The following is a 13,989-nucleotide window of genomic DNA, read 5'->3' on the forward strand; positions in this document are numbered from 1 at the left end:
ATTGTTTGATAACATCCTGCGTGTAGATACATGTGGATAGCGTTCAAGTTCAGTCGAACACATCATTTCAAATGTTGTATATCTCAACCTTGCTGAGATACAGTTGTGCCACTCTTCACATATCAAACCAAGTTGCATTTATTTCTTTTAAAGCAGACGTAAATGCACAAAATGATTATTAGTAACACTTCACAATAAGGTTCCAAAATACTTCTAAAGCATTTATTCATTTTAGTTCATGTTAATTTCAACATTTTACTAATACATTAGCTATTAAAACCAAAAATTGTATGTCAAGATTATTAACAGATCTGAGCAAACAAACAGTTGTATTTTTTTAATTAACTAATGCTAACAATGATCATTAAAAACTGAAGCAAATGTATTGCTCACTTATTTTAAAGTGTTACCAGATTATTAAAATATTTAAAATAGTGCTGTCAATCGATAAAAAAACCTAATTAATCGCATATTTTTCTGTAATAAATCGCAATTAACCACACCTAACATTGAAGTTTTTAATACATTTTTTTAATTGTAATAATTTCACATTTAATCTCCAAATTAATATAGAAACAACATAAAATCAGTATATTTAAAATGTTTGATCTAACAGATAGAAAATATACAGAGTTTGAATAAAGTTATCAAACACTTCACAGTCTTCACTGCATAAATTATAAATTAAATATAGATTCAACATTATTAAAGCTACAAAAGTCAAGAGCAGTGAGTGATTTTCTCTTTGTCTTTTGTTCTTTGATTAGCATTAATGACATCACAGCAGCGGGTTTATTAGGATGCTGTCACTTTAAGACCTGCCGCACATGATGTGGATCTGACTCGCCTCCGATATCCTCAAAACTCTTTACGGTCATTTAAGGCTTTATTTAACTCATTTAAGACTGTGCTTACGAGGATACTCGACAAAGCGGGCATTTTGGCATACTTTTGTGTGTTATTGTCCATTCAAGCGTGAAAGAGAACTCAGTGCGGCCAGCGCCAGTACAGATTTAAGTTCTTATTTTGCTTCTTTTTGCACTTGAATTGTTTGATAGCACATGAATGAATGATATTGTGAACATATAATGTAACGCTAGCCAAAGGATGATGGAAAAAACGGATGCTGTGTTAATTGCGTTTTAACGCATTAAACAAACCAACAGAAAAATCGCATGCGTGAACACGTCAATTTTGACAGCCCTAATTTAAAATTATGCTTTTTGAGACTTTTTGGTTATGAAGCGTCATCAAGGCATTCCAACAGGCATAAAGTCATAATAAATTAATATAAGTTCAAATGCAAAACGAAAATAAGTGCTCAAAATAACTAGGGCCCTTTAAAAAAGATTATTTGCACTGCCGCACAACCTTACAGTCCAGACAGTATAATAGTCTGTAAATGACACTAGTATGTTTTCTGTGGTTTCATAAAAATAATGTAAATTATTATGAACCTAAAAAACAAAAAAACAGTTATGAAATCAAAGGATTTAAGGGTTAAAACTTCAAAGACTTTTTGTAACTGGTTATTTTTGGTGTTATTATAATGTAAATTTGTTTGCTCTGTTATTCTGATGAAGGAGATAAAAGAAACAATTACAAAAGCTTACCTAATGATGTTTGATTTATTTAATAATTGAACACAGTACATTTGTTTATTTCCACACTGCTGAACTACCAACCTAACTTATTTCAATGTTATGAATTCAACCAAACAAGCTATATATTACATTTTCAAATAATTCTTCAAATAAATAAAACAATATATATATATATATATATATATATATATATATATATATATTAGGGCTGTCAAATGATTAATCGTGATTAATCATTTGACAGCCCTAATATATATTTAAATATGAAGTATCCTAAATTTCTTGAAAAAGTCTATGCATTTTAAAACATTTATTTTGGTTTGCATTATGAGAGCGCTTATTACTGAGACAAAATCAGGTGTAAATAATTCATGTTAAGTGTAAGCCCTACAACCTTCAACTAATCGCTCACTATGTAGGGCAAAGTTTCTCAATTCCTAGTTTAGTGCCCTTATTTAACTACATGTGGTTATTTTGCTAGGACACCTGACTTCATACATTCACTAAAAATCATTGTAAAAAAAAAAAAAAAAAAAGTGCAGCATTTGTTAGGTTTGAGATTTTGTTATCTCATGCAATGACATCCATACATTTCACTCTCAAGTATTTAAGTGTTCTCATATGTTTTGGAGCTGCTCCATTGGCACTTGTTCTTTAATGATTTGAATATAAAATAAGAGCTGAGGGAAATGAGTAAAACGTTACAAGGGCTGAATTGGAGCCAGCTTTTCTCAGAACATCAAACAAAAGAGAAGTCAGGGGAAATGTCCTCCCACATCCCTCCTATTGTTTTCTGTTGTCTGTCTGTTCAGTGTCATGCATCTGTTTGGGATACAATGTTTTTCCCAGAGCTAGTGTTAAAAAAAACCCTTGGAAAAATGGACTCCTAACTTAGATCTCTGACAGTAGCCGCTGCTGAACAAATATGATTACAGTTCATTTGGCTGCAACAGCGTGCACTCTATGCCAGGCTGAATTAGTTTCTACTCAGTGTAATTTCATATATCACCATTTAACAGACAGCCAGACTACTCTGTGCTTCACATCTGGTCCCTTGTTTAAAGGGAAATCTTGCATTATTTATTCACACAGCTTTTATGAAGGTCACTCTGGAGCACATGCTGTGCTGAATAGGTAATTGAATATTTTTATTGCAAATTAAATATGATTGGATTTTGACATTAGTGGATCAGTTCATAATTTGCTGCCCTGAAAATGGATGGACTCTTGTTGTTTGTCAAAATCGCACTCTTGAATTATGTGTAAACAAAACATTTTCAGTGTGTAATGGAAAAATTGGGACTTGATTCTGTGCTTCAGCTATTGGTTGCATCATAAGTAAGTGGGTGTTACGTACTTATTTTTTGGAAAAGACCCGAAATTGAGGGGAACATCAGCAGAAAACGGAGGTGAACCAAGTTGTTTTATTTTACATATTTATTTTATGTAACATTTAAAAACACTGCCCTGCCAAAAAAACAAAAAAAAAAACAAGTGCTGTTTGGATTTAAATTGGCAAATGCTTAATAGTCTATGATTGGATCATTATTGCAGTGATTAATATTTTTCTAGCATGTTATAGGTTTGGCTACATTTCTTCTAACCCTAATTGATGGAGTGTGTAGCTTTTCATTTCTTAAACAACCATGTAGGAAGACACATCATGGCCTTATTTCAGGATGACAATGTCAAGATTCATCAGGCTCAAATTGTGAAAGAATGGTTGGGAGCGAGCATGAAGAATCATTTTCACACATGAATTGGCACCTCTGAATCCAGACCTTAAATTCATTGAAAGTCTTTGGGATGTGCTGGATGAGACTTTACAGAGTGCTGGACTCTTGCATTGTCAATACAAGATCTTGACCAAAAATCGATGCACCTCTTGATGGAAATAACATCACAACATTTTCTTTCATTTTCTTTCAGTGTATTAGTGTTTAGTTGTTGTCAAATATACTGTTGTTCTATGAATTTTACTGGCTAAAATCTAGACATTTCAATAGGAATTAGGATTATTGATTGGGAATGTCACATAAGGGCAAGATTTTCTTATTCAGATTTCGCAAAAGGGTTCAAGTTGATCACGCAAATTTGCCATGTTGACCATGTTTGAAAGTGACTTCTGTGTGATCTGTGCTTCATATATTGCTACACTATTGATTATAGACAATGGATCTTTTTTTCTGTGAAATTTGGGTACATGTTGGCCAATGTGGCTGCTCCTTTAGGCCGTGTTTCCACCAAAGCGACTGTGGCAGCGTTTTATACCGGTCGCCGAGAGTTGAAGAATGTTCAACTTTGGGTAAAACATCACTGTCACTTTGTTTGGCTCATCACTGTCACTTTTTGCCCAACCGTCCAATCACAGTGGAGAAGGGGTGGGACAAATACAACACCGACCAACTGCCACATTCTGCTTGCACAATGTCAACAGATGACAACAATAAGCACAATAACGGAACGGAACTAAATAATTTAAGACAAAAGCCAGAGCAAATACTTTACATTGTATCGACATTTTTAGATAGAAACAATACAGAAACTATTTATCTGTGAAATGAGATACTAGTAACACTTCCTCAGATATTCCATATCATAGCAAGCAAAGCGTCTCAACTGGAAAAAACGCTCTCAAGCGCTCACAGCTAGGCGTTTTCAGTTGACTAAAAACGCTTTGGTGGACACCACAGCCTTAGACTGGTAGCTTTAAATTTCTATTTGGTGTGTTCAAGTCCTCCTGGGAAGTTCGTATTTTTGGAAAGTCGTAATTACCACGTCAGGTGTGTTCAAGTCACTTTGGTTGGTAGGAAACAGTGCGTCACACATCACAACACTATTGACAATGGATAATGGACTGTTTTTTTTATTAATGGGATTTTGGTGCAATTTTGCCAATGTGGCCATACCTTTAGACTGGTCAATTTAAAATTGCGTTTGTTTTTTATTCCAACAGATCAGGACTCAAGTTCAGACATTTTGTGTCACATGATGCCATTCTACAGCTACGATGTTCCTCATACATGTGGTCCTGACCCAAAGATCTGTTGCCAGTTTGACTTTAAAAGACTGCCTGGAGGAAGAATCAGCTGTCCGTGGAGAATCCCTCCTCAGGCCATCACAGACAACAACGTAAAGGAGAGGTACACCAGTCACAGACTTTAGGAACTACCTTATTTACTTGTGACGACCTAGAAATAACAATGCTTGTCTTGAAAGAAGTCTGATTCAATGAATAACAATTTTTGTCCCTTTTTCCATGTCATTGTTTGTGGATTAGTGTTTCCTCAAATCAGATCAGACTTAGATTTCCCTCCACTTAGTTTAGTCTCTCCATGTTTAGAGTTCAGACGCTGTTGGACCAGTACAGGAAGAAATCCAAGCTTTTTCGGACCAAGGTTCTGCTAGCACCACTTGGAGATGATTTCCGCTACACTGAAGCTGTCGAATGGGACCAACAGTTTAATAACTACCAGAAACTCTTTGACTACATGAATTCTCACCCTGAGCTCCACGTCAAGGTCTTGCTTCAGTGTTTGCTTAAGTCACTCTAAATTGGCCACAGTTTGAACTCTTTTGATATTTTCAGACATTCATTCACTCTTTTGTTTCTCTTTGCAGGCCCAGTTTGGAACCATTTCAGATTATTTCGAGGCCTTGCGTAAAAGCACTGGCATGGATCCGGAGGGCATGAACGTTGGCCAGTTGGCGTTGCCTGTGCTAAGCGGAGACTTTTTCACTTATGCGGATCGAGACGACCACTACTGGAGCGGATACTTCACCTCACGGCCGTTCTATAAACGCTTGGACAGAATACTGGAATCACATCTTCGGTATGCTTCACTGAATACAAATGCACTGCATGAATCTCTACAATCACATTACATTAACACTCGCCAAGTGACAAATGCAGGAAAAAGTTGGCTTCAGCGAGTACATAAAACTGGTGTAAAACTGAACTAAAGTCAGATTCTCACTGCCGAATCAGTCCATGAGAGAAAAGATCAGTGACAAATTAGCACAAAAAAATTTATTCATTGCACCAAAGTGAAGATATGAAGAACACAACCCAAATGCACTGCATAAATCTGCATAAATGCACTGCATAAATATTTCTGGCCAGAGTCTAAATGTCCAAAAACTGAAACCATTTCCAAATGGCTGGACTTAATTTGCCTTCGAGACCATGAGTTCAAAATTAACATTAAAAGTAAATTTTGAACCATTTAGAATGCTTACTAATATGCGCAAAAAAAATTGCAATTCATATTGTGTAAACGAATGACATTACCTGGAAATTCAGCTTATTCAAAATCGAATCACTTTCTTTCTAAATATTCACCTAGTTTTTTTTTTGTTTTTTGTTGGTTTTTATGGTTTTTGTTTTGTCAACTTTTAGAAGTACACTAGCATACAGATGAATCCCCCATAACTCTAATATGATGTCATGAGGTCTTTAATGGCATATCATAACCTTTTTCAAACTCACACAGTCCCGAACTGATCATGGTCGCTGTGCTAGTACAGTCTTTCTATAAGTAAAGGAGCTCTGTGATAACAGATGTTACCGTCTCTTTCTTCCTGGGCTGTATGCTGCTAACTATCACACAAAGCTGAAGGTCACATGTCTGTGTTGTGACGATAAGACAAGGTCACAGCAAACTTAAGCAGCCGGTTTTGAGCCAGCAGCTCAATGGCTTCAGTATTTATTTGACCGTGGCCATTGACTGTCTGTGGCACCTTATCTTGTGTGGGTGCTTTACTAACTTTACTCTTTGACACCTTTCTAACATGATATTGACCCTGGAAACATTCAAATTGATCTTATTTAGTAAAAGCCCTTTATAAAGTTAAATTATCGCTAATATGTGGTATTTGAAAGAAATAGCTCTTTGTTTATTTATTTATTTTTTACAGCAGGAAATTGTTAAAACGTCTTCACAGCTCTCATTAATTGGCCCAATTCTAAATAATGAGACATTACAGTGGTACATATTGATTTTCTACATTGATTTTTCTCTGCATTCTCCTCCACAGAGGTTTTTTTCTTCTTCTTCTTTTTACACAAATCAGTAGAGCAGTGCTGTTATTGTTAACTAAAACTATTACAAATGGCTTTTGGTAATTGAAATAAAACTGAAATGAAATTGACAGCACCAAGCGAATCCGAGCGGTGATGATTCGTTGGATTCAATAGTAGAGGTGTGAATAAATTCTAGTCAATTTCATTCTTAACAACGTACAGTTGGAAAACGGAATAAAACTCGAGCGTTTGAGCAAACGAACACGCATCTCCAACCCATATTGCTCCGTGACGTGTCAACAGTCACTTTGGTCAGGTGGTCTTTATAGCATAGGGGGCGGGACGCTTTAGATTCTAGAGAGCATTTGATTGGACAGAAGATGTGCTGAGAAGTTGAAGTCCGCACTAAAAATCTGTGATCCATTTTAGCGGAAGTGAGAGACTGTTAAGTTTTAAATGCTTATATCTCCTAAATTCAAATTTTGTCATTATTTTGGAACACACCAGCTTATGGCTAACATATTCATACTAAAAGCTAAAAAAATTCAATTTTGATTTCAGGGGGTCTTTAACTGAAATAAATAAGTTAAAGTTGAAGTACCAAAATTACTACAATTAAAGTATTAATTAACTATGAATGAATTAAAAATAAATTAAAGCTGAACATTTTTTTTTTAAATCAAAACTAAAATGTAACAACAAACACACACAAATATAAAAAAAAAGCTATATTCAAAATATTGATAAATATTATAATAGTATATAAATAATGATAAAATAACACAGCAATAGAGCTCTAAATTTAAACCCCCTAACCACAAAACGTACTATGGAATTTCCATGTTTGTTTGTTGAAAATGTACTATGGAGTTGTCAATATTTGTTGATAAACCATGTGGGTTTTTTTCTGTTTTTTTTTTCATGGCAGTATGTCCCATGTTTTTTAGGGGTAAGTCCCATAGTACCATTGTTTTAGTAGATTTTTTTGTATATTTGATTTTTAGTATTTAGATATTTGACTGTGGCTTCCCTGCATTTCATTGTTTAGTGCAAGATCGTGATAAGGATATAAATGTATCCTCATTTACTGACTGTATTATATGTCTGTATGCACCGTCCTCTCAAAGGCGGCTGTACTTGATCACACAAGTGAATAGATTGGGTACACCTTCAGCTTGCGGATGCGGAGAACTCTATTTAACACAGTATTTGCATTTTGATGGGTGTCTAAATGTAGGCAGGAGACAGTTTTCATCAGTATGCAGTTGTTAAACTATCCCCCGTTCTACACGATGGCTTCTTTCACACAGCAAATAGGACTTTGTTCAGCTCTGCTCAGTTTCACACACACAGACACACAGCAGATTGATTAGAGATATTCAGTCCAAGGTCATTTCATCTTTAATTAATTATTAAAGTGTTCGGCTGTTCTTGCGGGTGCAGAAAGCAGATGTATGTTTGATGTGAGGTATGTAGGTCGCATGTACTGCGTTTTCATCTTATAACTACTGTCTGTGAACCATATACAGAATTTTTTTGATCTGCTGAATCTACTTAGGCTCATCTCACTTCAAAGGTCTATTTGAAAAAAATACATTTAAACTATGGATTATTGTGAAATGTCACTCCAGTTTGCAAATTTACTCCGGTGAGAGGTCGTAGTTTTCGTGAAGGTGTTGGTTTTCAATAAAATGTCACTAAAACCTTCTTTAAAACTGGCACTTTTTGCACATGTATCTGAGTGAATCTCAAGAAAACATGTCCATGGCACATTTTACCCTAACATTTAAAAAAAAAAAAAATATATATATATATATAATAAGAAAAAGTATTTTGCATAAAGAAAATTAAGCCTGTTACTCTCATTTTACTGCATTTATTTTAATCATTTTCTAAATTAGTAAATTAATTATTCTCACCAATCATCCTTATTAGATTCTCATTACTGTAACGATTTTTATTTAAATCAGCATAAACTGAAGCCAGTACAACAAATACTACCATTACTATACATTTAAATGAAAATTTATTTCTTAAATTATATATATATATATATATATATATATATATATATATATATATATATATATATATATATATACATACACACACATGCATATTACATGATACTACTGAGAATTAGACTTTTTAAGTCATATTTATGCAAAAAATGTGACAATGCAAATAAAAAAAAATCCTTAAAGCAGTGGCTCTCAACCTTTTTAACACGAAGACTCCCCACTGTCCAACACAATATTTACAGTATTTCTGCATGTTTTCAAACTTCTGAAACAGAGTTTTGTATCAAATAACTGAACCATGATTAATTTGGTGATTCCAGATGTTTCAAGTATTTCAATAAAATGCTATAGTTATTGCTGTATTAGTTATTGATGGAATAGTTAGCACATAGCTGATGTGTTTTTCGATTTTAATTTGATTACCAATACTTTTAAGTCATCTTGTGCTCCCCTTGGAAATTTGCCGAGGCCACCTAGTGGGCCCTGGGCCCCTGGTTGAGAACCACTGCCTTAAAGCAAAATATAATTCCTTTTCTTTCATCCAGATGTGAAATATGACTCATTTCCAACAGGTTTTGTGAGGTTCGCCCAGCTATAGATTTCCATGTCTCGTAAAACATTTGAGAAGGTCATTCTTCAGAGAGATGACACCTGTATTGTTACCATGATGTGGAGAGATTCTGGTTGTATTGTTGTTCTCCATTGTTGGAGCGTTCCGACACTCCCAACACAACAGGAACCAAACCAGACTGTTGTCTCGCTTTTCCTGTAATGTGAACATTCGCCTGATACAGGATGTATTTTCATGCTAGATGGATTCCTGTAACAGTGTGGATTTGAGGGAACGTTTGATCCTGCGAGGGAGGGAGTTTCATATGTCACTTCATGTTTTTCCGTAGGGCAGCTGAGGTCCTCTACTCTCTGACCTTGGCCAGCATTCAGAAGTACGGCCGGCCCAGTGAATACCCTGCTGTGGATAATTATAAGTTACTGACAGAAGCCAGACGCAATCTCGGTCTCTTCCAACACCATGATGCCATCACAGGCACAGGCAAAGACTGGGTGGTTGTGGACTATGGAACCAGGTAGCACATCTTTCTCGAAACATAGAAGTGAGGATGTGAGATACATTCTCTTATCCAACCAAGTCGCTCCAGTCACTGTTCCCCTGGCTTAAGTGTCTTAAGCCACCTTTTCACTATATTTAATATTCACATATGATTATCAGATTTTGTCCCAAAGTGGCAGTCACACAGAACTTTCAAATTGGTTGTGAAGCAGCCGTTATCCTCCGCTTAAAATAACCATGATAAAATTATACTAATAATGGGTCTCATTCATGAAACACGAGCAGAACAAATTTTTGCGTAAATCATGTGTAAAGTGGTTCTGGCGTTAATTTTCGGATTCATTAAAATGTTCGTATTTTCCAAATGTTAGTTGGTACACAAGAAATCTACACCTGCTCCCAGCCACGCGTAAATAGTGCGCTTAACACCCGAACGTTTTGCTCATTAATAAGGCTGCATTTTAATTCACCTTAATCGGGTACATATTTGCACAGCATTTTGAAAAAATATTATATATAGTAATTACATACGTTTTTTCTTATTATGAGAGCCAGAGTAATAGCATCTGCGATGGTGGTCCTTCTCCAGTTTGAATACTATTTTTCCGAAGTGAACTAATTCGTTTTTTGCTCTCAAGCTTAATGTCGAACCATTTTCTTCTCACTTCTGGGAATGTTCGATTAACAGATGAAACTCCATTAACTGCATCTGTAATATGCTGCCAAGCTTCCTTTTTTTTTTAGGACCCGATATGCCACTATGTAGGCTTGAAAATAAAATGTGGCGTTTTGAATGAACTTCTGATAATAAAACTTCAATTTCTGCATCTGAGAATTTTTTTTTTCATTCGCATTCATGTCATAATATGATGCCCATATATAGTTGTCAGTTGGATTTAAAGGGCGGGATTTATGCTAATTGAGAATGAACGTGCACGCGCATCCCATTTACGACTGATTGGAATTCATTAACACACACACACACATTTCACTATCACATCTGACGTTTACGAAGTATTTGTGAATCAGGAGAAGAGTTTTCGGGAAGGTCTCTTTACCTTCACTCGCATATTTACTCGTATATTTACGAATGTTTCATGAATGAGACCCATTGAATTTATAAATATATCCACTTAGAACAAAAGACTGCCAATGTGTTTGAAAGGAAAAACAATACGTTTTCTAGGGCTAATCAACCTAAATGATTCTTTAATAATTGTTAAACAATTATTTTGGACATAATTATTCATAACTGCCCATTTTAAAGAATAACATTTAGTGGACAAATATTGATATTTAATATATACCATGGTACTGAATTATTAAACTGTCATATGTGTTTTTCAGTGGCCTATATAATATTAATAATATAGAGAGCCCAATGGCTGATTTAATGATATGTCATATAATTTATTTACAGCAAATGAGATATTTATCGAAATACACTACTGTTTAAAAGTTTGGGGTTTTTAAACAACAACATTTTTTTTATCAAAAATACAGGAAAAACAGTAATATTGTGAAATATTATTACAATTTAAAAAAAATATTTTACAATGCTATTCCTGTAATGGCAAAACTGAGTTTTTAGCAGTCTTCAGTGTCTCATGATCCTTCAGAAATAATTATAATATGCTGATTTGGTGCTCAAAAACATTTCTTATCATCAATGTTGAAAATAGTTGTGCTGCTTAACATTTTTGTGGAAACCTTGATACATTTTTTCCAGGATTCTTTGAAGAATAGAAGTTAAAAAGAACAGTATTTATGTGAAATAGTATTATATATATTATATAATATTGTTACCATTTGAGTCTTTACTGACACTTTTTATCAATTTAATGCATTCTTGCTGAATATTAATTTTCCCCCACAAAAAAACAAACAAAATAAACAACTCACTGACTCATTTGAACAGTAATTTAGAACCTTTTGGTTGACAGGCCAGATTAACCATTAAGCCACACAATTTCCAAAATATTAGTTTATATGAACTTTACCTTTCTCTTAAAAATGTCTAACAATTGAAAATATGAACGGTTAAAAAAAATCTGATTCTTATTATCTTATATTATCAGGCAAAAAAGACCAGAATAATAATTAAAAATATTAGCCATTATGGTTGCTGTTATAGCAAGCATCCATACTGAAATACATTACTGCTTGTTAAAAGTTTCATTTAGCCAGTTTCACTTTCTGGCATATATACATATATATATCCGTGCTGTAGAAACATGATGATCTTTGTTATTTTTAAGGTTGTTTCACTCTATTCTGAACCTAAAGCGAGTGATTGTGAGCTCGGCTCATTGGTTGGTGCTCAAGAATAAACAAACATACTACCATGATCCTTCAAATCCATTTCTTCAGATGGTGAGTGTTCATACTGCATATCCGCAACATGCTGGCATAACTCCTTAATTTGGAAATTGCCATCTGCCCCTCACATTTTTGCTGGTTCTGTATTATAGGATGACGTTCAGCCATCCCAAGACGCCCTACCTCGCAAAACTGTTCTTGAAGTTAGTGAAAAACAAAGGTAATGCAAAAACAAAGCAAAATCAATGTTTTTGTAGTGCTTTATAGCAGACTAACTTTGAGTTCCTGAGAATGGCTTCATGGTACATGTGTTAGTTGACAAGAGGCAGCAGAATTTGTGTGGCAGAAAATGCTACATAAAAATGACGTTCCCTTTTCTCAGGTTGCTGGTAGTTTCCAACCCCACAGAGCAGGCCAGGTCATCCATGGTTACAGTGTACGTGAACACTGCTAACGTGCGCGTGCTTAATGCTCTTGGTCATGTGGTCCGCGCTCAAGTCAGTGCAGTGTGGAATGATGCCACTCATGCTGCTGCCGACGTCTTCCAGGTGAGGTCTGCTACATCGATGTGATGCATTGTAGATGTCCATGTCGGTTAGTTTGAGGTCATCTAAATGCTCTTCAAGCCATTTCATGGTGTCTTTAAATGTGTTTCTTTGCTCCTCGGCAGTTGTCTTTCGTGGCTCACGCTGCTCCTCTGGGTCTGAGCGTGTACCAGCTGATGGAAGGAATGGAGCCAAGGACAGAAGCTGCTAAGTACATGTTTCTTCAGGATGGCGGCTCCATTTCAGTCAATAAATTGGAGCATTTCCGACAGTTCTACCAAAACGATGTAGCTCCGGTGCACATTGAAAATCCTCACCTCAAACTCTCCATCTCTACAGCTACAGGTCTTTTAGAGGTTAGACTGCTTTGTGGGTTTGTCATATGGTGATATGTTTAGGAATGACTCTGTGTAACGTTCAGAAAACATCTCTTGTTTGCAGAAAATGAGGTTGAAGGACGATGATTCAGAGCACCAGGTCAAAGTGGAGTTTGTTTGGTACGGCACCACCAGCAATAAAGACAAGAGTGGCGCCTACCTGTTCCTGCCTGACAAAGAAGCAACAGTCAGTACTAAACGTTTTTTTATTATTTCTTCGATTAATCGGTTATTCTATATCTTGCCCAACAGTATTCATTTTTTGTTGGGTTGCTTTTTTCTACATTTTATTTCTAGACGTAGTAGTTGAGGGAGACAGGAAATCAAGATAGGGGAGATTGGGTTACAATCATGATTAGGCCCAAACCCAAACCCTGGAAACCCATGAGCAGCACAGCTGAATAGTGGTTTTGTTGAATACTGAATAGTGGTGGAGAAAATACCGGCTTTCGAAAGTGATTACAAATGTGTGAAATGCATGACCCCGGGTTGGTTGCTTTCCACTACAAATGCAAAGTTGAACCAACGTTAACAGCCCTGAATGTGATTTCGCAAGCCGTTGACCCCTCCTAGAAATATAAATGTGACTATTGTGCCCTGGCTCTGGTGCAGGAGAAAATGTTACAGTAAGCATCACAGCAGAGTTAATACAGGACAATGAACTGAAGTAAACAGAGGGCTGAAATGGAAACTAACAAAGCAGGAACTAACAAACTAAAAGTGTTTGGAAAAGTAAACACAAACTTTGATGTGACATTATTATTGTATTCATTTTATTATTATATTTTATTTCCATTGTACCATTATTACATAAATATAATTTGCTACAAATGAATAGAGGTGCAGGAAATACTGAGTCACATTTTCACTCACTTTGTAAGTAAATAATTAGAATATTTTCATTTTGTGTTAATATTCCTTTAATAACAACAACTTTTATTTTTGTTGTTGTTATTAAAGGAGTAGTAACAATAGTAATAATAATAATTATTAATAATGAAAAGTTTATTTCCATTGCACCTTTCTTCAAT

At 35.2% G+C, this 13,989-nt stretch overlaps 1 protein-coding gene across 1 annotated transcript in view; it reads left to right on the forward strand.

The window, feature by feature from the left end:
* man2a1 (mannosidase, alpha, class 2A, member 1) overlaps positions 1-13,989 on the forward strand; it is a 68,123-nt gene that overhangs the window by 30,584 nt on the left and 23,550 nt on the right. Inside the window, exons 7-15 of the mRNA XM_056252959.1 lie at positions 4,561-4,747; positions 4,948-5,125; positions 5,226-5,437; positions 9,548-9,733; positions 11,976-12,090; positions 12,189-12,256; positions 12,419-12,584; positions 12,707-12,937; positions 13,023-13,145. Coding sequence (XP_056108934.1) covers positions 4,561-4,747; positions 4,948-5,125; positions 5,226-5,437; positions 9,548-9,733; positions 11,976-12,090; positions 12,189-12,256; positions 12,419-12,584; positions 12,707-12,937; positions 13,023-13,145 — 1,466 coding nt within the window. The remainder of the gene's footprint in view (positions 1-4,560; positions 4,748-4,947; positions 5,126-5,225; positions 5,438-9,547; positions 9,734-11,975; positions 12,091-12,188; positions 12,257-12,418; positions 12,585-12,706; positions 12,938-13,022; positions 13,146-13,989) is intronic.

The sequence above is a fragment of the Rhinichthys klamathensis genome, unplaced genomic scaffold (assembly GCF_029890125.1).
Source record: "Rhinichthys klamathensis goyatoka isolate OS25496 unplaced genomic scaffold, OSU_Roscu_1.1 h1tg000099l_1, whole genome shotgun sequence".
In the NCBI taxonomy this organism is placed as follows: domain Eukaryota; kingdom Metazoa; phylum Chordata; class Actinopteri; order Cypriniformes; family Leuciscidae; genus Rhinichthys; species Rhinichthys klamathensis.